Source organism: Crocuta crocuta, unplaced genomic scaffold (genome assembly GCF_008692635.1).
Source record: "Crocuta crocuta isolate KB4526 unplaced genomic scaffold, BGI_CrCroc_1.0 scaffold197, whole genome shotgun sequence".
NCBI lineage: Eukaryota > Metazoa > Chordata > Mammalia > Carnivora > Hyaenidae > Crocuta > Crocuta crocuta.
Genome location: NW_027532002.1, coordinates 12,008,835 through 12,034,542, shown reverse-complemented (window position 1 = coordinate 12,034,542; position 25,708 = coordinate 12,008,835). Strand labels below are relative to the sequence as shown.

The window sequence follows — 25,708 nt, the reverse complement described above, 5'->3', positions numbered from 1 at the left end:
CTTACCTAATTTCTAATTCATGGTAGAAGCTCTTGTCATAGTAAAAGTTAAGGCTTATGTTTTGGAATCCTCATCTCTTAGAGATTTTGAGGGATGATACTCATTTCTGTGTTTCTCAAACATGTATTCCTCTCTGTTTTAGCAGGAATATTTTTATTAAAAGCCATTTTGAAAGAAAAATCATTTCTCAGTTGTTTAAAGTTCGCATACCAACTCCTCATACTAATTTTTTTGAAATACGTTTATCAAAAATAAAAATCTATCCCTAAATCTGAATTATTCAGACAGGGCCAGAATTTCAGTGAAACTTTGAAGTTTTTCTATGGCTTTAAGAATATTTTAACGAGTTTCATGGACTTGACTTTCTTTTTTAACAAAAGAGAAATTCTTTGTTCTTCCTGTGATAACTTACTGTGATGAAATTTGATTATTATAAAGGGAATTCATTTTTTAGATAATTTTGAATTATAAACTTGAAGCAGAAAGCCAGGTTTAATGTTTGTAAGTATCACACCATTTATATACTTCTGTGTCATGATCCAAGCCATGATGCTATGTCTTGGGTGATGTAGTTATTTGTTGGGATCTCAGGAACTAAACTGTCAGCTGGAGTGGGGTTGATGGGGAGGAGAAATTGGAAGAAACTGGTATAGAATATCCTTTATTGTATTTGCTTGAGTTGACATTGCTACAAGGCAGTTGGAATATATTTGAGTGTTGGCATTGTTTTTGAAGTTGGAATATGTTTGAGTATTGGCATTGTTTGACTTAGTTATAAAACCTAGTTTATATTAAAATATTTTATAATGTTGAACTAGATAAAAGTTTTAAATTAGTTTTCAAAATTAACTTAAGATATATTATGGTGTAAAAAGTCCAGGATGATTTAGTTTATATTTATGATCTCTGTCAGCCTTATACAGTTTGGTTTTTAAAATGAGTGAATTTGTTTTTAATAGGGATAGTTTGGCTGTTGGAGACTTTAATTTAGGGTCTAATGTCAGCCTGGCAAAAATTAAGCAGGACCAGAAACTGATTGAAGAAAATGAAAGGCTTAAAACAGAGAAGGAGGTTCTTCTTGAAAGTTATAAAACTTTAGAATCCAAAGTACAACAGACCATCCAGGAGCTGCAGGTATGGTATGTTCATTGGTGTTAAGGTAAAGAATGACCAGCTGGGAAATCTATATACTCCTCTGCTCTTCTTTGTTTAATTTTCGGTTACTTTGTGTTGTCTTCCTTTTCTCTCCCCCTTCTCTCATTCTGTCCTTTTTTTATATTTGTTTACAGATGAAATTTTGTCTTACACTCCAAACTAATCATCTTTGGATTTCATTGAATGTGTGAAAGACAAATTAATAATTTCTCATTTATATTTCCTTTTATGTTTTTTTAAAAAACTTAACTATGAGAAATTTCAAACATTCCAGAAGGAGAGAGAATTGAATAATTAATCCTTGTGACTCATCACTTGTTTTTTACAGTTATTAAACACATGGATAATCTTTTAAAAAAATATGTACTTCGTGAGTTATTTTACTTTTTTAAAGTTTATCTCTTTTGAGACATAGAAAGCACAAGCAGAGCAGGAGTAGAGAGAGAGGGAGGGAGAGAGAATTCCAAGCAGGCTCTGCATTGTTAGGCTTGAGCCACTCAGGCACTCCCCTCTGAGTTATTTTAAAACAAACCCCATTCATAATACTCTATTGTGTATGTTTTAGTATGTGTCTCTAGTTGAAAATAATTACAAAAGAGACAACCATCATACTGTTCAAACTTAAAAGATTAACCATCATCCCTTAATATCTTTTAATGTCCAATGTTCAGATTTCTTAGGTTGTTTTAGGTATGTCTTTTAGTTTCTTCCAATCAGGATCCCAGTCAGGCCTATGCATTGCATTTTGGATGATAACTCTCTTTAAATTGCTCTAATCTGTGTTACCTTAAGAGGCTCCTTTATCTCCATGTATTTCCTTTGTGGTAGTTAGATCTCAAGTTTTGCTTAGATTCAGGGCATTTTTTTCCCCTAAGAATACTGTGTATTTTCCAAATGTGTACATTTTTTCTGACACTATATTTCAACACTGTTTGTCCAGTTCACTATCACCAACTGGATGTCCTACATTTCATTTGTGACACTAAGCACCAGGAGTTGGCGCAGACCCCACAAATTAAGGACTCAGTCCCATAAGACTTCTATTTCAGATACCAGCCACAATCACGTCTCCCAGCTACCTCACTTCTAGCCTATAAATTGAGGGTTCTTATGATCCCTATTCCCCTTGTTCAGTAATTCACTGAAACAGCTCACAGAATTCAGGAAAGTGCTGTACCTATGATTACAGTTTTATTATAAAGGATATAATGCAGGAACAACCAAATAAAAGAAAGAGATGCATCGAGGATGTTATGATGAGGGTGGAGGTGAGGTAGGGGAGCAAGGATATTTTAGCCTGCCACTGTCCCAGTACATTGGTGTGTTCACCAGTCTGGAAGTTCCCTAAAATCTAATTATTACTGTTGTTATTATTATTATTATTTTAAAGTGTATTGGCAGGGGAGGGGCAGAGAGCGAGTGAGAAAGAGAATCCCAAGCTGGCTCAGTGCTCTCTGCCCAGAGTGGGGCTTGATCCAGTGAACCCTGAGATCATGACCTGAGCTGAAACCAAGAGTCAAATGCTTAACCAACTGAGCCACCAGGCATCCCTGAGGTGTTTTGTTTTGTTTTGTTTTGTTTTAATCAGGGTTTTGTTAGGCTTGAATGATTAAATCAATGGTCAGCATTGGTAACTGAACTGACTTTTCAGCCACTAAATTCATAAACCCATATCCATAGGGAGCTCTGTCTCATAAATCCATCAGTCTTGGGTTATATCCATTATAAATACTAATCTTTTATCTAGGGACATCCTCCTGAGGGCATTTCAGAGGTAAGATCTCTTCCTCTTAGGAAATAGTCTGTTTTCTTTAGAAGTCTAGTTTGACAAGGATATTAATCACCTGCCTTTTATTTCTTTTCTCTGAGTACATTCCTCTGTCCCCTTAATGAAGAGTGTAAATGGATTACAGGCCGTTTACTTTGCCTACTCAAGATTAAAAATGTTTAGTTCAACTTCAAAAAGTTCCTTGGTGCCTCTTTACAATCTGTTCTCTTCCTCCTACCCAAGGCAACCACTAGTCTGATTTATATCACCATAGTTTAGTTTTCCTGGTCCTGTCCTTTATATAAACGGAATCTTCTGATATATATTCTGTTGTGTCTGACTTTATTCACTTAACATATTGTTTGTAAGATTTATTTATGTTGTATATATTAGAAGTTTGTTCATTTTTTATTGCAGAGTAGTATTCCATTGTAGTAATATACCACAGTTTGTTTTTAGGTTGTTTCTGGTTTTTAGTTGATATGAATAAAGCCACTATGTGCTTGATTTTGTACATATCTTTTTGTGGACATAGGAATTCACATATCTTGGATTACAGAGATTGTTTCCTCAACCATGTCCAGTCTACTGATAAGTGCATCAAAATAGTTCATTTTTGCTGTAGTGTTTTTGATCTCTAGCATTTCTTTTTGTTTCTTTCTTAGAATTTCCATCTGTCTGTTTATACTGCCTGTCTGTTCTTGCATGTTGTCTACTTTATAAATTAGAGCCCATAGCATATTAATTGTATCATGTTTAAAATTTCTGGCCTGACAATTCGTGTACCTATTCATGCCATGTCTGAATCTGATTCTGATTCTTTATTTCTTCCAAATGTGTTTTTTTATGTTTTACTATACTATAATTTTTTCTTGGCAGCTGGGCATGATGTCCTGGGTAAAGGGATTTGGTATAATAAGGCCTTTAGTAATGTGGTGATAAGGTGTGGGGGAGTAAGGGGCATTTTATAGTCCTCTGTCTCTGGACTGTGAATTCCACACAAGCTTCTTTCCCCCCCTCACCTAATCCCCTTAGGTAGGACAGGGTGCCTAGAGTGGGCTAGAGTTGGGTGTTTCCCTTCCCTCAGGTTAGTTAGCCTCTGATAAAACTCCAGCAAGTTAGGCTTGGTTTAAATGGTTTCCATGAGGGCAGATCTTGTTAAGAACAGAATACTCTGGCATATTTCAAAATGGTTCCTTTTCCCCTTTCCCTGCTGGGAGCTCAAGGGACCTTTTCTTTTATGTTTATATTGTGAAAACTTGGTAGAGAACCTGGTAGAGATTCACAAAACAGATGGGCATCCTGATGACTGGGTCAGCCTGGAGTTTTTAACTGAGTTGTTCACTCTGAGCCTTCAGCATTTGTGAATTAAAGTTGAGGTTTACTTACCCCAGACTGCTTCCCTCAGAAGTTTCTGCTCTAGTTAAGTTGTAAATGGCTTTTATTTGCCTGTCTCTGTAGTTTTGGGGATAGCAGGTTTTTGCCTTGTGACCTTACCTCTTGTAAAGATTCAAGACTTGTTGTTTCAGTTTGTTCAGTTTTTTACTTGTTAAGATGGTGTGGTGACTTTCAGGCTTTTCACATGTTGGACAAGAAATAAGAAGTTTTTAATGTTTTCAAAGAATTGATGTTTGGATCTCTTGGTTAAAAAATTTATTTTTATTTTTGAGAGAGAGACAGCACAAGCAGGGAGGGGCAGACAGAGGGAGACACAGAATCTGAAGCAGGCTTCAGGCTCTGAGCTGTCAGCACAGAGCTCCATGTGGGGCTCGAACCCAGGAACTACGAGATCATGACCTGAGCTGAAGTCAGACACTTAATTAACTGACTGAGCTACCCAGGCATCCTGGATCTCTTGGTTTTTTTAATTGTTTCTTTTGTAGTTTATTGATTTCTTTGCTTTCTGAATGTCTTCCTTCCTCTTTAATTTGCCCATCCAGCTTCTTTAGATGGAAATTCATATCAGTGTTTTTAATCTTTTGTTCTTTTTATTTAAAGTACCTTAAAAATTTTTTTTTAATTATTTAATCTTTATTTTTGAGAGAGAGAGAGAGAGCGTGTGAGCAGCAGAGTAGCTGAGCAAAAAGGAGACACAGAATCCAAAGCAGGATCCAGGCTCTGAGCTGTTAGCACAGAGGTCAGTGCGGGCCTCGAGCTTATGAACTGTGAGATCATGATCTGAGCTGAAGTCAGACGCTTAACTGACTGAGCCACTCAGGTGCCCTGAAAGATACTTCCTTTTAGGCACCATGTTATTTGTAGCCCACAGATTTTGATGCTTTGGTTTCATTAAACATTTTTTATTTTTATTTATTAAATTTATTTTACTAGCTATGTGATTTAAAAAAATTTTTTAAATGTTTATTTATTTGAGAGAGAGAGAGAAAGAGACAGTCTGAGCAGGGGAAGGGCAGAGAGAGAGGGAGACATAGAATCGAAAGCAGGCTCCAGGCCCTGAAATGTCGAACTCACAAGCTATGAGATCATGATGTGAGCTGAAGTCGGACACTCAACTGACTGAGCCACCAGACACCCCTAAATATGTTTTTAAAATTCTTTTGCGATTTTTTTTTTGAAGTATGAATTATGTTGCCTAATTTTAACATATTTGGAGATTTCACCCCAATTTTTTGGGGGGAAATAGTCAATTTCTTGGTATCAGAGAGCATACTTTATGATTTCAGTTCTTTTAAATTTATTGTGATTTGCTTTATTACCCAGCATATGGTTTGTCTTTGGAATTTTTCCTTGTACTTTAAAAAATTATATATTCTACATTTGTTGAGTAGAGTGTTTTATAAATGTTAGGTAGGTCGAATCAGTTGATAGTATTGTAAAGTCTTTTGTATCCTGACTGATTTTTTGTTTGTTTGTCTCATCCATACCCAGGGAGGAGTGTTGAAATCTCCGAATATTATTGTAGTTTTGTCTGTTTCTTCTTTTTTTGTTAAGTTTTACTTTGTGATTTTGAAACTTTGTTATTAATTGCATACACATTTAGGATTGTTGTGTCTTCCTGATGAATTGACTTCTCTTTATGCAGTATCCCTGGGAATGCTTCCTGTAGTCCACATTGCCGGGTATTAATACCCATGTTTGCATGGTATATCTTTTCCATCCTTTAATTTTTATCTGTCTCTTTATGTCTGATAAGTGTGTCTTGGGAGCAGCATGTGGTAGAGTGTAAGCTGTTTCATCCAGATTGATCTCCTATCTTTTAATTGGAATGTTTAGCTAATTTTTACTTAATGTAATTATTGATGTGATTGGGTTTAAATTTGATTTATTTTCTGTTTGTCTTATTTGTTGTCTTAAAAACCATACTCATTGTTTTTATCTGATTTCTAAGTTTTTTTAACAAGTGGATTAATAATAAGTGCAAGATGCTTTGAGAAACAGTTTAATTTCATAGTTCTTTTAGATTTAAATGATTGTTTCCCTTGTATTTTATAGTTCTCATCTACATATAATTCATTAGCACTTTGTGTTAAAGATTTATTTTAATGTAGTCTTTGTAAAACATTAAGCACATTTTCAAGGATTTAACAGCTTTTTTTTTTCCTTCTATTTCTAAATTTTTTTTTAATGTTTTATTTATTTTTGAGAGAGAGATAGAGACAGCGGGAGCAGGGGAGGGTCAGAGAGAGAGGGAGTTACAGAATCTGAAGACAGGCTCTAGACTCTGAGCTAGCTGTCAGCACAGAGCCTGACACGGGGCTCAAACCCATGAACTCTGAGATAATGACCTGAGCCGAAGTCGGATGCTTAACTGACAGAGCCACCCAGGCGCCCCTTCCCTCTCCTGTTTCTTACATTTATGCAATTTTGGAGTTAGAAGAACAATTCCAATGGATATAAACAGAGTTAAGAACAAACATAACTTATTCTTCATGGTCATCCTACTCAACAAATGGGAGTAGAAGGGCATGAGTATACCTGAGTATAGCATACTAATAATAAGCATTCAGTAATATGCTGGTTCTCTCTTTTTATTTAACTGAAGGATTGAAGAGAATGTGAGGACTGAAGAGCATGTTGTTCAAATACTGAGTAAAATTTCTATGTTTAACTGTATAATATCTGGTTTGTAGTATAATTGGAATAAAACTGCCAGGTCTTTATCCATGTTACTGCTCTGTACATTATTTTGGGTAATTATGGTAGACATGTATTTGAGATACCACTCAGAATCAGGGAGTTTAATCTAGTTTGGGTCAAGGAAGTAATGTTTTTGATTCTTTTGTAATGTAGGATGACATATGACTTTGTCAGAAAATAAATTGTCATTGATAATCATTTGGTTTCTATAGGGATCTTTTACTTATCTTTTTGCAGTTAAAGTATTAAGACCTGTATTATATGAAATTTGTTTCTATTTGATTATTAAGATGAATCCTAATCTGACTGAATGAATGAGTTCCTAAGATATATTATCTTTTTCAGATCCCAACTAATAGGGAAGTCAGTTGTCCTCTGGCTTAATGATAAAAAAATTTTTTTTTAAGTAATCTGTGTGCCCAAAGTGGGGCTCAAACCCATGACCCTGAGATCAAGAGTTGCGTGCTCCACTGACTGAGCCAGTTAGGTTCCCCCCAATTTTTTAACCTTTAAAATTTTAGTTATGCCTTAAAATCATTTAAGTGACAGTAGAAATACAGTTTCCTGTTTGACACTCACTAATATGTGCTTATTTTTTGTTATAGCAAGAGAAAGCAACTACCATGGATTTGACTAAACATTTAGAAAGCACTCTGAAGACTCGTGTAGGTACCAGAATGAAAAATCTGGCAGCTAAGGTTGAAATACTGAAAGAAATTAGGTGAGTTTTTTAAGGATAATTTAAAATAATCGCTAATTTGTTAGTACTTTATTTAAATTGTGTGTCCACCATTTTTGTTTTGAAACTTAATCTTTATATTTTTATGTCTCAAAGAGAGAAACTAAAGACTAAAACTCCTGAGTTGAATTTTATAGTATTTTTGTCAGCATTCTTTTGTCACTACATGGAGTTATATTCCTTTTGTTTTTGAATGCTTATTATTTAGTTTTTGAGAGAGAGGGAGAGAGAGAGAGAGAGACTGGTACAGAATCTGAACCAGGTTACAGATTCACTAGATGCTGACAGCTCAGAGCCTGACATAGGGCTTGAACTCAGAGACCTCAAGATCATGACCCAGGCTGACGTTGGGCACTTAACTGACTGAAGAACCCAGGCGCCCCATAGATTGTAGTAATTTAAATACTTAGTAATACTCTATCTAAAGAAAGAAAACTATATGGTTTTCATACAGTCAGAAGAAAAGTAGTCTTTATGGAGTCAGAAGAGAAGAAATTGGTTAGCAAGTCTTGTACACAGTTTATTTGGCATTTATCAGACTCTGTATATGATTTTTGTAGGTATTTTATATTAATAGAGAATTGCTTTATTGTTGGTTAGAAATAACTTGTCACCCTGTTCTGGAATGTGGAAAAAAATAGTTCTTAAGACAACTTAGTTCCCTTTCCATGCTATGCAAAGAACTTAAATCAGTGATTCCTTTTCTCATGTACTTTGAAACAATAAAAAGATGGTGACCTGAATTAATACTATGTGTTGGTGTTTTGTCCAGTAGAAATTTATATACTCCAACATAAACCCATCAATTGGCATCTGGTTTATAAGCCTTTAATCGAGTAATTTTGTCCTTCTAGAGCCTTATCAACTTTTGATGCACTACCAAAAATTAAGTGGCTACATTGGCACTGTAGACCAGAATTGAAGGTCTGTTTGATATCATTTAAAGTTCTTCAGGCTTTCGAAGTTACCCTTTATATAAAGGTTTTTAAACAAGTTTTAGTTGTTTTTCTCAATAAAATATTTTAAATTTTTTAATGTTTACTTATTTATTTTGAGAGAGAGCACATGCATGTGAGCAAGGGGCAGAGAGAGAGGGAGAAAGAGAGAATCCCAAGCACGCTCCACTCTTGTCAGCACAGAGCCTGATGTGGGGCTTGATCTCATGAACTGAACAGTGAGATCATGACCTGAGCCAGAATCAAGAGTCATTTGCTTAATTGACTGAACTACCCAGGTGCCCCGCAATCAAACATACTTTTAATTATAAGTTATACCAATTATTTATGATTTTATATAAGGTTTTAAAAAATACCCCTTTGTGTTAATGTTGTACGTAGTTACTTTAGGCCATTATTATTTAAGTGTAAATTTTTCCCACATAAATTGAAAAAAAATTTTTTTAATGTTTATTTATTTACTTATTTAATAATTTGGGGGAGAGAGAGGGAGAGAAACAATGCAAGTAGGGGAGAAGCAGACAGAGAGGGAGACAAAGAATCTGAAGCAGGCTCCAGGGTCAGAGCCTGATGCAGGGCTTGAACTCATGAATGGTGAGATCATGACCTGATCTGAAGTCAGACACTTAACTGACTGAGCCACCCAGGTGCTCCCAACTTAAAAATGTTTTGATCTTTTCCTTTTTGCTTTTGTTTTTAAATAGACGTGTCAACATCAGTGTTCGTTTTGGAAATGACCTTTCAGATGCTTTGCAAGTGTTAGATGAAGAGTGCTTTACTAACCCAGCTTCTTTGACTGAATTAGAGAGAATTTGGGCAGAATACAATCTTGCTCAGGAGAACATACAAACTTGTGAAAATGTGGTAGGTCAAAAATTTTTTTCTATTATGGTTTTATTTGTTGAATGTAAGGAGATATCTTTTGACAAAGAAGAAGGGTTGTAGATACTGTAGTGATACTTTGCATGAAATATTTAATTTTTACAACATCTTCATATTAATGATTTGATTTCTTTTATTGCCTTGTTAAAAAAAAAGTAGGATAGATAATGGTGACTGTGGATAAAGTGTCAATAAAATCTTTTCCCTTTTTGCATGAGAATTTGACCTTTGGCTAATTCTCCGTTCCCTTGGTAATTTGATAAAATGATAATTCAGTCATGTTACTAGTTTAGGTAAATAAAACTCCCTAGTTGGTCATTTATATCTGGACTTGAGGAGGTAAAGAATTGGTGGAGGCTCTTGCAACTGGGTATACCATCCTTGAGAGATCTTGGAAGCTATGCCTATAAAAGATGGTGGCTTTTGAGGGGAGTAAAGCTTGTAAGCCAGGGTGGCTTTGACACTTGCTATTGTATCTTTTTTTTGGGTCTGAGTGGTGTGCTTTCAGCTTCAGTATTCAACTCTGCCTTAGTATTAAATGGTATTAAAGCACCCCTTGTTTAGAGGTGGTTATTTGTGGGTAGGGTAAGGGTATGGAGAATGGATTATTTCCTATGACTTCTTTATTAGCATAGGTACAAGTATATTTATTTCCTCTCACAGTTTTCTTTAGTTTATCATATTGAGCTGAACCAAACGCCTTGTTTTTCATGTAAGGATATTCACCACAGTCACAGCTTTCCAAAGTACATTGTGTTTGGAGTTATCCCATCGTAAGTATTGGTGATTTCTGCCTCCGGGGATTGTACCCTAAAAGTTTTAACTCCCAGTTCATACCTGGGTTGCCCGGTTGGCCACCTAGCTGGCTCTCAGTTGAGAAGTGAACAGAATCACTAGGCCTTTGGAAATGCTGGGGATGTTTAATTTGGAGAAGGGATTATATATGTGTCATTTTACATGTTAGACCGTAATTGATTAATTCGGATTATGGAAGGAAAAAAAAGCAACTGAAGCAAGAAATTTTGAATCTCTATGAAACACAGGTAATGTTAATAGGTATTTTGTAAACTTTTCCTTACACTTACTTCTAAAAGGACATTTTTGCTCTTATTTTATAAATGAGGAAATTGAGGCCCATGTAGTTTAAGGAAATTGCTGAAGATTACATAGTTCTAAGTGTTAATATGGAATTTGAACCCAGGTATGTCTGACTAGAAAGTATATTTATTCTCTCCCCATTTAAACTGCACCATCAATATTAAAATAATTCATGATGTGTTTTCATGTAATAAGATGAGTAAGAACTGTTTTTTAATTTTTGCTTTGTTTTGTTTTTCTGGTTTGAGCATAGGGCAGTGATTCAGGACACAGAGGAAGAGGACCTAATGTAGCTCCAGGACTTAGTATTCTAGTAGAACAAATGTGATTTTTTTTTTAAAGCAGGTGTTTGTTTCTGCTTATTGCTGTTATTTCAGGACTTACTTTTGGGCTTCATTGCCCTAAATCTCATTTGATAGGTTGAAGAGTGGATTATTGGATAAATACAGAGTCATAACTGCCACTTAGAGTAGCCATTTTATTTCCCTTATTGAACTTAATTTGGGTCTTGGTATTGTTATTTTCATTTATCTATTTGTTGTATGTATTTTTATGAAGAGATTATTTTCTTTAGTCTATAGGGCTATAAAATGGTCTGTTGGGGCTTACACAAAAAGAATATTCTAACATTCAAGCTTAAAATTTTTCTTTTAATGTTTATTTTTGAGAGAGACAGAGCATGAGTGGGGGAGGGTCAGAGAGAGAGGAAGACACCGTATTTGAAACAGGTTCCAGGCTCTGAGCTGTCAGCAAAAAGACCGATACGGGGCTTGAATCTATGAACTATAAGATCACGACCTGAAGCAAGATACTTAACCAACTGAGTCACCCAGGCACCCTAAAACTAAAGCTTTTAAGTGTGTATGCCAGATATTATTATAGGTAGCAGAGGTACACATTTGTTTAAGACATGGTCTTCTCTGTCTTTCTTGGGTGTGGGATAGACATACAAATAGTTTCAATATTGTTTGATAAGTACTATAATAGAGATAATGTATAGAGTTCTTGGATATCTTTAATATACCTAGGCAAATTGGAGGTTTTAACCATGGTGGAGATTAACTGAATCTTGAAGGATAAGTAGATGAAGGAATTGAGGCTGGAATGGGAGTAGGAGGGATGTAGTGAGTGTGTAATTAATAATAGAACTTGTATAATTTTCTTTTTTATTTAAAAAAATTTTTTAAATTTATTTCTGTGAGAGAAAGACAGCATGAGCAGGGGAGGTTCAGAGAGAGAGGGAGACACAGAATCTGAAGCAGGCTCCAGGCTCTGAGCTAGCTGTTGGCACAGAGCCCGATGCAGCGCTCGAACCCACGAACCGTGAGATCATGACCTGAGCTGAAGTCGGACACTTAACCGACTGAGCCACCCAGGCACTCCAGAACGTGTATAATTTTCTTAAAAACAAAAATTTAATTGTTGCACAAATAATGGGAAAAATTAGCAGGATTGTTAAATGTCTTATTTCTAATTAAGGGAAAGAAAATTCTGGGAGTTTGGTGATCTCAAGAGAGAGAGATTTGTCTTTTTTTATGTGTTTGTTTTTGAGAGATATTTGTCTTAAAGGATACTGTGTTTAAAGAATGTAAATTTTTTTCAATTGATTTATTTATTTTGAGAGAGAGAGAGAGACAGTGCAAGTGATGACGGCTAGAGAGAGAGGGAGACAGAATCCCAAGCAGGCTCTGCATGCAGAGTGCAGCCCAGGGCTTGAACTCATGAAACCATGAGATCATAACCTGAGCCAAAACCAAGAGTGGGGTTCTTAACCAACTGAGCCATCCAGGTGCTCCTGTAATGTTAAGTTTTATTTACTTCAAGAGATCAGTTTTTTAAAATATAGGTCTGTATGTAAAAAAAAAAAAAAAAAAAGACCTGATGTATTAATGATGGTTATTCTTTGTTTTCTTTTTCCAGAATGAAGGGAGTATTTTGATTGCCAAAAGAAATGAAGTGCAACAGAAGCTGAACATGGCAGTAGAAGTTTTTATTCTGGAAGTAGATGAGTTACCCCTTAATAAACGCTTGAAAACATTGCAGGTTAGAATTTACAAAGATATTATATATACATTAAAACATGTTTTATCATTTGAGAGACATATCATTGAAATGTCTCATTTGAGACATTTAACAATCCTGCTAAAATCATTTAGCATTTACTGAAAGACCTCAGATAGTACTGATGGCTGCTAAATTTTTTCTTCTCTTTTTTTTGATGAATTCTGATTTCTTTTTAATAGAATTAAAAATTTACATTTATCTATTTAAAATGTTTATATATATGTGTGTGTCTCTATCTTGCAAATAAGGTAAAATGGTCAGACACATCAGGTTTGCTAGAGCAGCATTCACTGGGAAAACTCAGGGAGACAGAAGCAGTAGCAGGTATGTGAGTCCCTGGTTTTAGCAGAAAATCTGGTAGGGTCCCAGTCAGGAGTTAGAAGAGTCCTGATCCTTGAGTTTTAGGGCTTTTAAGATACAGAATTAAGAGCTTTATTTATTTAAAAAAATTTTTTTAATGCTTATTTATTTTTGAGAGAGAGAAAGGCAGAGAGAGAGAGGGAGACGTAGAATCTGAGGCAGGCTTCAGGCTCCAAGCTTCAAGTTGTCAGCACAGAGCCTGACGCTAGGCTCAAACCCACAAACCGTGAGATGGTGACCTGAGCCAAAGTTGGATGCTTAGCCGACTGAGCCATCCAGGTGCCCCTTAAACTGTGATTTCTTTTTAACAACTATATAACTTTCTTTTTCCCTTATGGTGTTAAAATATTGTTTCCTTTTAAAATTCCTATTTACCTGTTTTTTGGTTAATATTTGCTTGTAGATCTTTCCTTTTTCCTGCCCTTTGTTTTAAATTAAATGTCTTTCTTAGACAACATGCTAATGGCTCTTTTTGTTTTTATTTTTGAAGTTTATTTTGAGAGAGAGGCAGAGAGAGACAGAGACCGCATGAGCAGGGGAGGGGCAGAGAGAGAGAGACAGACAGACAGACAGACAGACAGCATGAGCAGGGGAGGGACAGAGAGAGAGAATCCCAAGCAGACTCCACACTGTTAGTGCAGAGCCTGATACGGGGCTCAGACTCATGAGCTGTGTCATGACCTGAGCTGAAATCAAGAGTTGGAGGCTTAACTGACTAAGCAACTCAGGTGCCCCAACTAATGGATCATTTTTTAAAAGAATCTAATGTATAAATTTATCTTTTGATGAGTAACTTGATTTATATATTTATAATTACTGTTTTACTAGAACTTATTTCGATAATTATTTTGTATTTTTGTTTATCATGGTTTTATTTTTTTCCTCCTTTTCTACCTTCTACCCCTAATATCTTAGAACATTCTCACTTGCCTATGGCGTGTCTTCTCTGAATTCCTCCTTCAAACAGCTAACCAAACAACCACAGTTGTGTAGAATTTTAGGCACAGAGTGTTATGGATATTGTATAGGGTAACTCAGATAACAAACTTTAGAGTTATCGCTTCATTCTTATAAGTTGTTGGATATCTTCTGATTTTTCTCTATGTATTAAAGTATTTTCTCTAACAGTGCTTTCAAAGAGGTCTTTGTGAGGTATTAAATGTCTCAGGATATCTTATTTAAACATTTAAACAATTGCTTACATTTAGGCACTTTAAACATTTGTTGAGTTGGCTATAAAATATTAGGTCCAAAGCCCATTTTTCCTTCAAACTTTTGACAATAATAATCTATTGTTTTCTTATTTCCATAGTTGTTGGTATCAGTCTGCCTTTTGTTCCTCTGTGACCTTTTCTCTCACTGGAAACTTTAACATTTTCCCTTGACTTTGTTCCTTAAATTGCACTAAACATATTTAAGTTTAGATTTAATCTGAGTCAATTTAGTCTGAGATTTTAGATCTTTTTTAAACTCTAGAAATATTTGATAATTATTTCTTAAGATGCTATTTCTCCTTTCTCCCCATTTACTTTTTCTCTCATTCTGTGAATGAGAATGTTCTCTACATTGTTAATCCATTTTTTTTTATCCCTTTCTGTGTCTTTTTGGAGGTATGTGAGGAATCCTTGACTTAGCCATCTAGCTCACTAATTGGTTTTCTAGCTGTATCCTTTTTGCCACTTACCCAACCCATTGTGTTCTTGATTTCAAAGATTATTTTTATATTCTTAATAACTTCAGTTGGTTATTGTTTATAAGTACTTGGTTTTGCTTTGTGTTTTCAATATTTCTTTTTGTTGAAAGTATTATGCTTATTTTGAGTTCATGACTTTGCTTCCTTTTTATAAGGTGGCTTAGTTTGATATATTTCTTTCAGAGTTCTTGTTTTATTCACACATTTCATTCTCCTCTGTACCTCCTTTCAAAGATCTCATATTCCCTTCAAGAACTGTAAGCTGTCTTAGTTCTGTATTATTTTGTAGATATGGTTTAGGGTAGTGGAGGGGTCCTAGGAAAGGTTGAAAGTTTGGACCGTAACTTTAAAGACTTCAGGTGTATTTAGGGAATAGGATGGGGTTGTTTTCAGAGCTTCTAGTGTTACAGCCTGGGCTCAGCTACTTCCTGTTGGCTTTTCTTCTAGATGATCTTACTGTTCAGTAGACCTCCCAGTCCCTCTGCCTCAGCCAGTACTTTTTCAGGGCTACTACCCTTGGGTGTAAGTGCTACCAGGTATTCAGGGGAAGAGGGAAGAAAAGAAAATGCTTAGGAGTGGTCAACTTTTCTGTACTGGTTATCAGTTTTTGCCTCATCTAGGTTCCTGTACTATACTTGTATAAACCCTTTGCTTCTTGCTTTGTGCTTCTACTTTCCAATGTGAGAGAGAAGGGCAAAAGAAGAAGGTTCTCTTTTCCCACATGCTATTTTCTGTTGTGGTGCAGGCTTTTTCCCACTTTGCAGTGATTGTATTCATTAATTGCTAAGCACCAACTGTCTTCTGTCTTTCCAAAGGTTTCTTCAGAGTTTTGTGATAAAACTTTCTGGGACCTTTTACATTTTCCTCTTGCTTCAGTGACATTTCTAATTAAAAAAAAATTTTTTTTTTGAAAATTACTTGAGAGAGAAAGAGAGCATGAGTGGGGGAACAGACAGAGGGAGAGAGAGAGAATCCCAAGCAGGCTCCACACTGAGCATGGAGCCCAGTGTGGGGCTCAATCCCATGACCCTGGGATCATCACCTGAGCCAAACCAAGTGTTGGATGCTCAACTAACTGAGTCACCCAGGTGTCCCTCAGCAACATTTTTAGAATTTGAGTCCTAGAGGGGTGCCTGGGTGACCCAGTCAGTTAGGTCTCTGACTTCAGCTTAGGTCACAATCTCACGGTTTGTAAGTTTGAGCCCCACATCTGAGCTGACAGTTCAGAGCCTGGAGCCTGCTTTGGATTCTGTATTTCCTTCTCTCTCTGCCCCTCCCATGTAGTCTCTCTCTCTCTCTCTCTCTCTCTCAAAAAAAAAAATTAATAAACATTAAAAAAAAGAATTTGATTCCTAGAGAGAGCAACTAGGCTCAAAGGTCTCATCTAGTCCTTTTAAAAATGATTTTTAAGTACATATGTATGTTCAGTGTCTTCCTTAACAGAATTATTTGTCTAGCTTATACTATTATAGTCCAAATAAATCACCTTCAAGGTAGTTTTATGCTTTCATATGTAATTTTTGTAAATTTTATTTATAAGATTTTTAAGGAGAGGGAGTCACCATACTACTTTCCTGTCTCACAGATTTTAATACAGTGTTTGAATTCTAATATGAAGTTAATAAACTTTAATAAACAAATATATTTCTGTAGGATTTGTCAACCTCTTTAGAGGCAGTATATGGAAAGGCCAAAGAAGGGACAGACTCTGAAGAAATACTTCAGAAATTTTATGACTGGAAGTGTGACAAAAGAGAGGAGTTCACCAGTGTTAGAAGTGAAACAGAGGTTTCTCTACAACATCTTATAGCATGGTTCAAGAACACTGTAAAGGTAATAAGAACTCCTGCCCAGTGTTGTTTTGTAGCCTAAACCAGGGTGTATGGGCTTTTTAAGAATAATTTTTCAAATATAATTTACTACTTTTCTGAGGGAAAAAGGATGAAAGGGATTGAGGAGATGAGGACTAGGATGGAGGAGTGAGGGAATCTACATATTTCTTTTCTCTAGGAGTATATATGAGAACAGCTTCAGTAAGCTGTTGTAGGTATAAGATAGTATCACTGGAATTTATTACAAGTTGTAGTGTATATTCTATAGCTGTAGTATAGAGATAAGTGTCTGTATATACACGTGTTTTAGAGGGTAGTAGAGATTTCTCTTGGTTTAGTTTCTTTTTTAGCAAGACATAGGTGTTTTAACATTAGTTGGCTAACTAGTCATGCTTAAAATATGTGAATTGTTTGGCAGTGTTCAAATCGTTTACGTTTTAGACATCTTAAACATCTTAAAGATACCTAACATAAATGAAGTATATTAGTCTCAGTTGATACTAGATATTAAAAAAGGTGTTTTATATATAATTTTTAAAGTTCTTATTTATTATTGTAAAAATACCATGTAATTTTGTAAAAGCCATGGGGACATATGTTTTTTTTATAATGAACTCAGAAACCTAATTAAATTTCAGCCTCATTTTGTTACTGATACTCTATTTTTTCTTTTTTTCTTTCTGCTTTACAACCTTCTCAGCAAGGGCAGGGACATCCATGGTGGTATTTATCTGTGTGAATGATTTACACATATGCATTTCTAGCTTTGTTTTGGGGAAAAAAGTCTTTACTCTCCAGCTACTTCCAGAACTCTTCACTTTTGGCACTTCTTAATGGATATATTAGTATAATTAATTTATTTCTTTTTCTTCTTTTGTTATTGATCAGAATTGTCTTTCTGCTTAGATTAACTATCACCCTTTCTTTAATTTCCATAGCATTTTCCAAATCCAAGTCTCCATAATCACATATCTGAATCTCTGAAATCAAAGTGGCTAGTTATGACCTTTATGTTCTATATTATAATTTGGGCCCTTTATTTTATTCTATTTAACCTTTATTATAAAGTCTGTTTCCTGATAGAAAATACCTTTGTTTTCCTAATGAGATGGAAGTCATCTGGGTTTAATCTTTAATTTTTAATCTCTAGATTGCTAAATACTTAGCAGGTCATTACTAAATACCAGGTGTAATCATAGGACCTTATTTAAAAGGCCTGACATTGTCTGCTTACTGTTTATCAGCTTTAAACTTTTCACCTGAGCATTTAAGGCTCCTACCAGTTTCGTTTGTTTGTTTTTTAGCGAGAGTGTTAAAACGTGTGCATGTGTGTGCATGCATGTGCACATATTGGGAAGGGACAGAGGAAGAGAGAATCTTAAACAAGCTCCACCCTCAGTGTGGAGCCTGATGTCGGGCTTGATCTCATGAGATCGACTGTAAGATCATGACCTGAGCTGAAATCAAGAGTTGGTCACTTAACTGACTGAGCCACTCAGGTGCCGCAAGGTTCCTACCAGCTTTTAGTCAGACTGCTTCTTTTACTTTCTCTCCTCAAAATCTTAGTCTTACTTCTGTTGTGGGGGTTTTTTTTCATACTTTTCCTCTGTATTGTCCTCTTATGTCTCTTAACCTCAGATTATGTTAAACAATTTGTATTTAGGTATGTAATATGTGTATACTTTTTTATTTTAATGTTTATTTATTTTGAGAGAGAGAGAGTGTGCGTGTGGGGAGAGGAGACGGGGAGGGAGAGAATCCCAAGCAGTCTCCACAGTCTAGGATGGGGGCTCAATCTCATGAACCATGAGATTATGACTTGACCCAAAATCAGGAGTTGGATATTTAACTGACTGAGCCACCCTGTTGCCCCTGTACCTTTTCTTCTTTGATACATAAGTTTTGTGAGGGTAGTTTATCTTTCTTGTATACCCTTATTTCCCCCACATTGCCCAATGCATAGTCTAATGCTGTGTTCTAGGTATAAGGACACAATACTAATTGAAGTAATTAAATGAGATATTTCATGTTTTAATTTTTTGCAAATGAGGCTTTTGATCTCTCTGTGGAAGAACCACTAACTTCTGACGACACAGTTGGTGTTATTGATGAAATCCTAGAGAAGACCGAGTCAAGTGTCTGCAAAGAGCTGGAGCTATCTCTGATTGTGAGTATTATTCGTCTTTATTATTGCTTCCTTTGAAGCAATATGGTTTCTCTTGAATTAGAAAGTATGAAGACTGATCTTAGTTTTCCTCTTATAGACCTATTTAAAATAGAAACACTATCAAGTTCTAATCCAAGTTGTAGTCTAAAAACAATGCAAACTCTTATTCTTCCACAGAGTAATATTTTTATTTACTAGGACATTTCACATTAAAAATAAAGCCTTATGTTTAATTCTAGGAAAACTACTAGGAAATTAGTTAAATTCTAGGAAAAATTCTAGGAAAACTCTTAATCTGAGTGTATCAGCTTTCTGTGTTGTTAGATTCTTGGGTTCATCATACTCAAAGAGAAAAGACTCTTTAGAATTTGTGAAAAATTGATATAAAATCAGGAGAGTGTATACATAAGACTGATCAGTATCTTCCTTTAGGTACTGTGTATGTTCTCTATTGCTGTGCCAAGTTAGAAATTAGTGTAACTCCTCAAAAGAGCATTTTGTAATGTTGTTATTGCTCACTGGGACTCCTTCCCAGTTTTTCAGGCTGCTTACCAAAGTCTCATTGGTTATGTTGTTCGTTTTACTTATTTACTTTTACCTCTTGCAGCTTTATTCAGATTAACACTAAAAAATACATATATGTTACTGTATTTCCCTATTTTCAAATAGTCTATTTAGATGGTTTAGTCAGACTTTTATCCTTTTTTTGTTTAAGTATGATTAATATACAGCATTATATTAGTTTCAAGTGTGCAACATAGTAGTTTGACAATTCAGTATGTCACACAGTGCTCACCAGGATAAGCTTAGTCACTGTTTGTTTGCTTTGTAACACTATTACAATATTATTGACTATGTTTTCTGTGCTGTACTTTTCATCTCTGTGACTTATAACTATAAGTTTATACCTCTTTGTCAGACTTGATTTTAGAAGTGTTTGCTAATAGATGATTTCTAAAAATAATTTAAAGTGTTGAAGTTCTGTCTGTTGTTTAGTTCTTACATTTAATGTGATAGCATCCCTGATTTCTTTTAATACTATTGAAACGTATAGAGATAATAGTGTAATGGGAGCAAAATTTCCTATATGAACATCTTTGACATCAATCTCTCTTCTGTCTAGAAAAAGATATGTGTTTAAGAAATACTTTGAAATAGAAATAGAAATTTCTTAAAGGCATCATTTTGAAGTTTATTCATTGTTATTATAGGTTTAAATTATTTTGGGTACTCTTCTGTGAATAATTCCATGTGTATGATTTATTTCACTTAGGAGCAAGGTGATGCAGACAAGGAGATCATTTTAAATACATATAGTCAAGTACTACAAAAGATCCGTTTAGAGGAAAGGCTTATTGCTACGGTACAATCCAAGTACAAGGACAGTATTGAGGTTGGATTATGCTTTATTGTTTTGGTCTCATATTTTGATGCTTTGAATTTTTTAGGACTTAAGTTTTTTTCAAGTAGTTTAATATCCAGTGTGTAGGTAATTATTTATTATTGCTAAGAAAACAGTATAGCCATTGTTAGCTGGTTTGTAATTAAATTCATCCTACAGTGGAAATAATGATTTAGTTGATAAAAATATATTGAATTTTTTGAGTGTCATAAATCTTTGATTTCCTTGTGTTCTTTAAAACCTATCCTTTACCACATCTTCTTTATTCATTTATTAGTTGATGAACATTTGGGATCTTTCCATAATTTGACTATTGTAATGTCACTATAAACATCAGGGTATATGCGCTCCTTTGAATCAGTATTTTTCTATCCTTTGTATAAATGCCTAGTAGTGCAATTGCTGGCTAAGAATGAAACGAGACCATTTTCTTAGACCATACACAAAAATAAACTCAAAATGGATGAAGGACCTGAATGTGAGATAGGAAGCCATCAAAACCCTAGAGGAGAAAGCAGCAAACAGCCTCCTTGACCTCAGCCACAGCAAGTTCTTACTCGGCTCATCTCCAAAGGCATGGAATCAAAAGCAAAAATGAACTATTGAGACCTCATCAAAATAAAAAGCTTCTGCACTGCAAAGGGAACAGTCAACAAAACTAATAGGCAGCCAACAGAATGAGAAATGATAGTTGTAAATGACATATCAGATAAAAGGCTAGTATCCAAAATCTGTAAGGAACTCACCAAACTCCACACCCGAAAAACAAAGAATCCAGTGAAGAGACGGGCAGAAGACATGAACAGACCCTTCTCCAAAGAGGGCATCCAGATGGCCAACAGACACATGAAACGATGCTCAGTGTCCCTCATTATCAGGGAAATACAAATCAAAACCGCACTGAGATACCACCTCATGCTGGTCAGAGTGGCTAAAATGAGCAAATCAGGAGACTAGATGCTGGTAAGCATGTGGAGAAACGGGCACCCTCTTACGCTGTTGGTGGAAACAGTGTGGAGATTCCTCAAAAAATTAACAATAACTCCTCTATGACCCAGCAATAGCACTGCTAGGAATTTACCCAAGGGATACAGGAGTGCTGATGCATAGGGGCACATGGACCCCAATGTTCATAGCAGCACTCTCAATAATAGTCAAATCATGGGAAGAACCTAAGTGTCCATCAATGGACAAATGGATCAAGAAGATGTGGTTTATCTATACTATGGAATACTTTACATGGCAATGAGAAAGAATGAAACCTGGCCATTTGTAGCAACATGGATGGAACTGGAGAGTATTATGCTAAGTGAAATAAGTCAGTCAGAGAAGAACAGATACCATATGTTTTCATTCATATGTGGAACAGGAGAAACTTAACAGAGGACCATAGGGGAAGGGAAGGAGAAAAACATAGTTAAGGAGATGGAGGGAGGCAAACCATAAGAGACTTTTGAATACTGAGAACAAACTGAGGGCTGATGGGGGTGGGGAGAGTGGAAAATAGGTGATGGGCATGGAGGAGGGCACTTGTTGAGATGAGCACGGGGTGTTATATGGAAACCAACTTGACAGTAACTATATTAGACACTTGATAAAGAAAAGCAAAACGAGAACGGCAAGATGGCGGAGAAGTAGGGAGCTCCGTGCATTTCAGTTGCACCCATCTCTCAAACTGAGAAGGCCTGAAGTCATAGAACGCTGAGCCACAGGAGTTTGGGAAGAGAGATAGAATACCCTGGGAAGGAAACCTCAGGTGCGTGAGTGTGAACTGAAGAAGATAAAAGTAGAACGGGCCCCAGAGATACAGATGAAGGGGAGGGAGCCAGGCTTACGTGCAGCTTCTGTGAGTGATGAGCCCTGGTGAGCTGTGGTGAGCTGCAGCGAGTCCTGGGGAAAGGAAAGAGAAGCTGAGATTGCTCATAGAACCGTCCCTGGAGAAGAGAAAAACCTCAGCTTGGAAAGAGAGTGTTTTTTAGTTCTGGCTGGGTACTGACTTTGAACTAGGTGCCCCTGGTCCCAGAAGGCGCCAGAAAAAAACTGCACTGCAGTGTTCCTAGCACTATCCCTGGTGGAAGCAGCCGGGTGGCATGATGGTGGCACCGGCTGTGCGTGGCAGTGGCGTGGACTCTGTGGACCTGAAGTTGCTACGTTCCCCGCACACATTTGAGTTGTATCGCTGCTTGACCCTGGAGGATCTGAGGCTGCGACACTTCCCCCACCCCCCACTCAAACCCCTGGCATCAGGGAAGCTGTGACCTGTGGGACTGTTTAGGGCAGATTAAACAAAGCCCATGGACTGGGACCTGGAAAGGAGGCGGGCCGTGGGGCAGAGAACTCAGCCCACCTTGGCTACATCCTCAGCACAGGGAGATCAGACTGAAAGTAGTGATTTGCAATGCTTTGTTAATAAGGGACTGGGGCGAAGCCATTCTTCTCCCCACAACCACCAACGCAGGGCCTCAGGGAGTGGCCAGTGGACACAGTGGAGGCGAGACCTGCCTACACCAAATCACGCCCATCCCCGCCAGAAAGCTGTTTTATTGTTGTTGTTTTTACCTGAGCCTGGGTTTGAGTGTTTATTGGTTTTGTCTATGTGTTTGTGTACTTTTCTTCCCTCTGTGGTTGTCTGTTTTCTTTTTCCAGGGCTACCTCAAGAACAAGCCAAGGTACACATGGTGGAGAGTCCCAAATACTGCTATGAGTAGGGAAACAAAGTAACCAAACGCTCAACAAGAGAAACCAAGAGACACCATTCAAAGAACACTTCCTGAACAGACAGGCTCTGAACACTCAAAAGAGCCTTCTTTAATACAGCAGAACTCGCAGGGGCAGAGTGTACAACAAGTTTTTTAATTAACAAGAGATAGAAAGCTAACCAAAATGACAAAACAGAAGAACTTTCCTCCAGAGAAATTCCAGGAAGAAATGACAGCTAAAGAACTGCTCAAAAAAGATATAAGCAACATAACTGAACAAGAAATTAGAACAACAATCATAAAATTAATTGCTGGGCTTGAAAAAAACATGGAAGACATCAGAGAAACTATTAGAAACTATGGAACTTAAAAATAGTTATGATGACTTAAAAAATACGATAAATGAGATACATAATAAAATGGAGGTGTCCAATGCACGGTTTGAAGAGGCAGAAAGGAGAATAAGTGATTTAGAAGACACAATTATAGAAGAAGAGGAAGCTGAGAAAAAGATAAACTGATCCAGGAACATGAAAGAAGAGTTCGAGAGCTCAGAGACACAATCAAACGGAACAATATTCGTATCATAAGAATCCCAGAAGAGGAAGAGAGAGGGAAAGGTGCTGAAGGAGTCCTGGAACAAATTATAGCAGAGAACTTCCTTAAGCTTGGGAGAGAAGTCGATGTTGAAATGCAAGAGGCACAGAGAACTCCCCTCAGACATAACTTGAATCGATCTTCTGCATAACATATCATAGTGAAACTGGCAAAATATAAGGACAAAGAGAGAATTTTGAAAGCAGGTAGGGAGAAAAGGGCCCTACCATACAAAGGGAAACCCATCAGAGTGGTGACAGACCTACTAATGAAACCTGGCAGGTCAGAAAGGAATGGCAGGAGATCTTCAGTGTAATGAACAGAAAAAATATGCAACCAAGAATCCTCTATCCAACAAGTCTGTCATTTAGAATAGAAGGAGAGATAAAAGTCTTTTCAAATAAACAAAAATTGAAAGAATTTGTCACCACTAAACCAGCCCTACAAGAAATCCTGAGGGGGACTCTCTGAGGGAAATGTTGCAAGGAATGCAAGATGCTAGGGACACCACCACAAGCATGAATCCCACAAATGACACAATGACTCTAAACCCATATATTTCAGTAATAACACTGAATGTAAATGGGCTGAATGCTTCAATCAAAAGACATAGGGTAGCAGAATGAGTAAAAAAACAAAATCCATCTATATGCTGTCTACAGGAAACTCATTTTAGACTGGAGGATGCCTTGAGATTAAAAGTAAGGGGATGGAGAAATACATATCATGCTACTGGAAGTCAAAAAAAGCTGGAGTAGCTATACTTACATCAGACAAACTGGACTTTAAAGACAGTAAAAAACGATGAAGAAGGGCATTATATAATAATTACAGGGTCTATCCATCAGGAAGAACTAACAGTTATAAATGTCTATGCACTGAATATGGGAGCACCTAAATATTTAAAACAATCACAAACAGAAACAATCTTATAGACAATAGTGTGCTAATAGCAGGAGACTTTAATACTCCACTTACAGCAATGGATAGATCAACTAGACAGAAAATCACTAAAGAAACGATGGATTTGACTGACACATTGGACCAGATGGATCTGGCAGATATATTTAGAACTCTACATCCTGAGGCCATGGAACTTACTTTCTTCTCACGTGCACATGGCACATTCTCCAAGATAGATCACATATTGGGACATAAAGCAGCCCTCAATAAATATAAAAGAAATGAGATCAAACCATGCACACTTGCAGATCACAATGCTATGAAACTTGAAATCAATCACAGGAAGAAGTCTAGAAAACCTCCAAAAGCATGCAGGTTTAAGAGCACCCTACTAAAGAACAAATGGGCCAATCAGGCAATTAGAGAAGAAATTTAAAAATATATGGAAACAAATGAAAATGAAAATACAACAATCCAAACTCTATGGGATGTGGTAAGGCAGTCCAGGGCCTATTTCAAGAAATTAGAAAAAGCGCAAGTGCAAAATCTTGACAACTCACCCTGAAGGATCTGGTGGGAGTGCAATGAGACCACCCCAAATCCAGTAGGAGAAGAGAAATAATAAAAACCAGGGCAGAAATAAACAATATAGAAACCAAAGAAACAGTTGAACAGATCAATGAAAACAAGAGTTGGTTTTTGAAAAAATAAACAAAATTGACAAACCTCTAGCCAGGCTTCTCAACAGAAAAGAGAGAGAGCACTCAGACAAAATCATAAATGAAAATGGACTTACTACAACCAACCCCTCAGAAATACAAGCAATTATCAGGGAATACTGTGAAAAATTATATGCCAACAGATTGGACAACTTAGAAGAAATGGACAAATTCCTAACCAAACGCACTCACTACCAAATTCACACGGGAAGAGATAGAAAATCTGAACTGACTTTCTATCTAGTGAAAGTGAAGAACAAGTGAAGAAATCGAATCAGTTATCAAAATCTCTCAACAAATAACAGCCCTGGACCAAAGGGCTTACCTGGGGAATGCTACCAGACATTTAAAACAGAATTAATACCCTTTCTTCTCAAGCTATTCCAAAAAATAGAAATAGAAGGAAAACTTCCAGACTCATTTTATGAAGCCAGCATCACTTTGATTCCCAAGCCAGACAGAGATCCAGCAAACAAAGAGGACTACAGGCCAGTATCCTTGATGAATACAGATGCAAAAATCCTCAACAAGATACTTGCAATCGAATCCAACAGCACATAAAAAGAATTATCCACC

The 25,708-nt window shown here is 36.4% G+C and overlaps 1 protein-coding gene across 5 annotated transcripts in view; it reads left to right on the top strand.

Moving 5' to 3' along the window:
* The window catches only part of STK31 (serine/threonine kinase 31), an 85,321-nt gene that overhangs the window by 19,036 nt on the left and 40,577 nt on the right, over positions 1 to 25,708 (top strand). For 4 of the 5 annotated variants that reach the window (XM_077775442.1, XM_077775438.1, XM_077775439.1 and 1 more), the window contains exons 8-14: positions 960 to 1,134; positions 7,627 to 7,742; positions 9,421 to 9,580; positions 12,617 to 12,739; positions 16,467 to 16,646; positions 18,696 to 18,812; positions 20,086 to 20,205. In XM_077775442.1, the coding sequence (XP_077631568.1) occupies positions 960 to 1,134; positions 7,627 to 7,742; positions 9,421 to 9,580; positions 12,617 to 12,739; positions 16,467 to 16,646; positions 18,696 to 18,812; positions 20,086 to 20,205 (991 nt within the window). The remainder of the gene's footprint in view (positions 1 to 959; positions 1,135 to 7,626; positions 7,743 to 9,420; positions 9,581 to 12,616; positions 12,740 to 16,466; positions 16,647 to 18,695; positions 18,813 to 20,085; positions 20,206 to 25,708) is intronic. The other variant, XM_077775441.1, reaches the window with a different exon arrangement.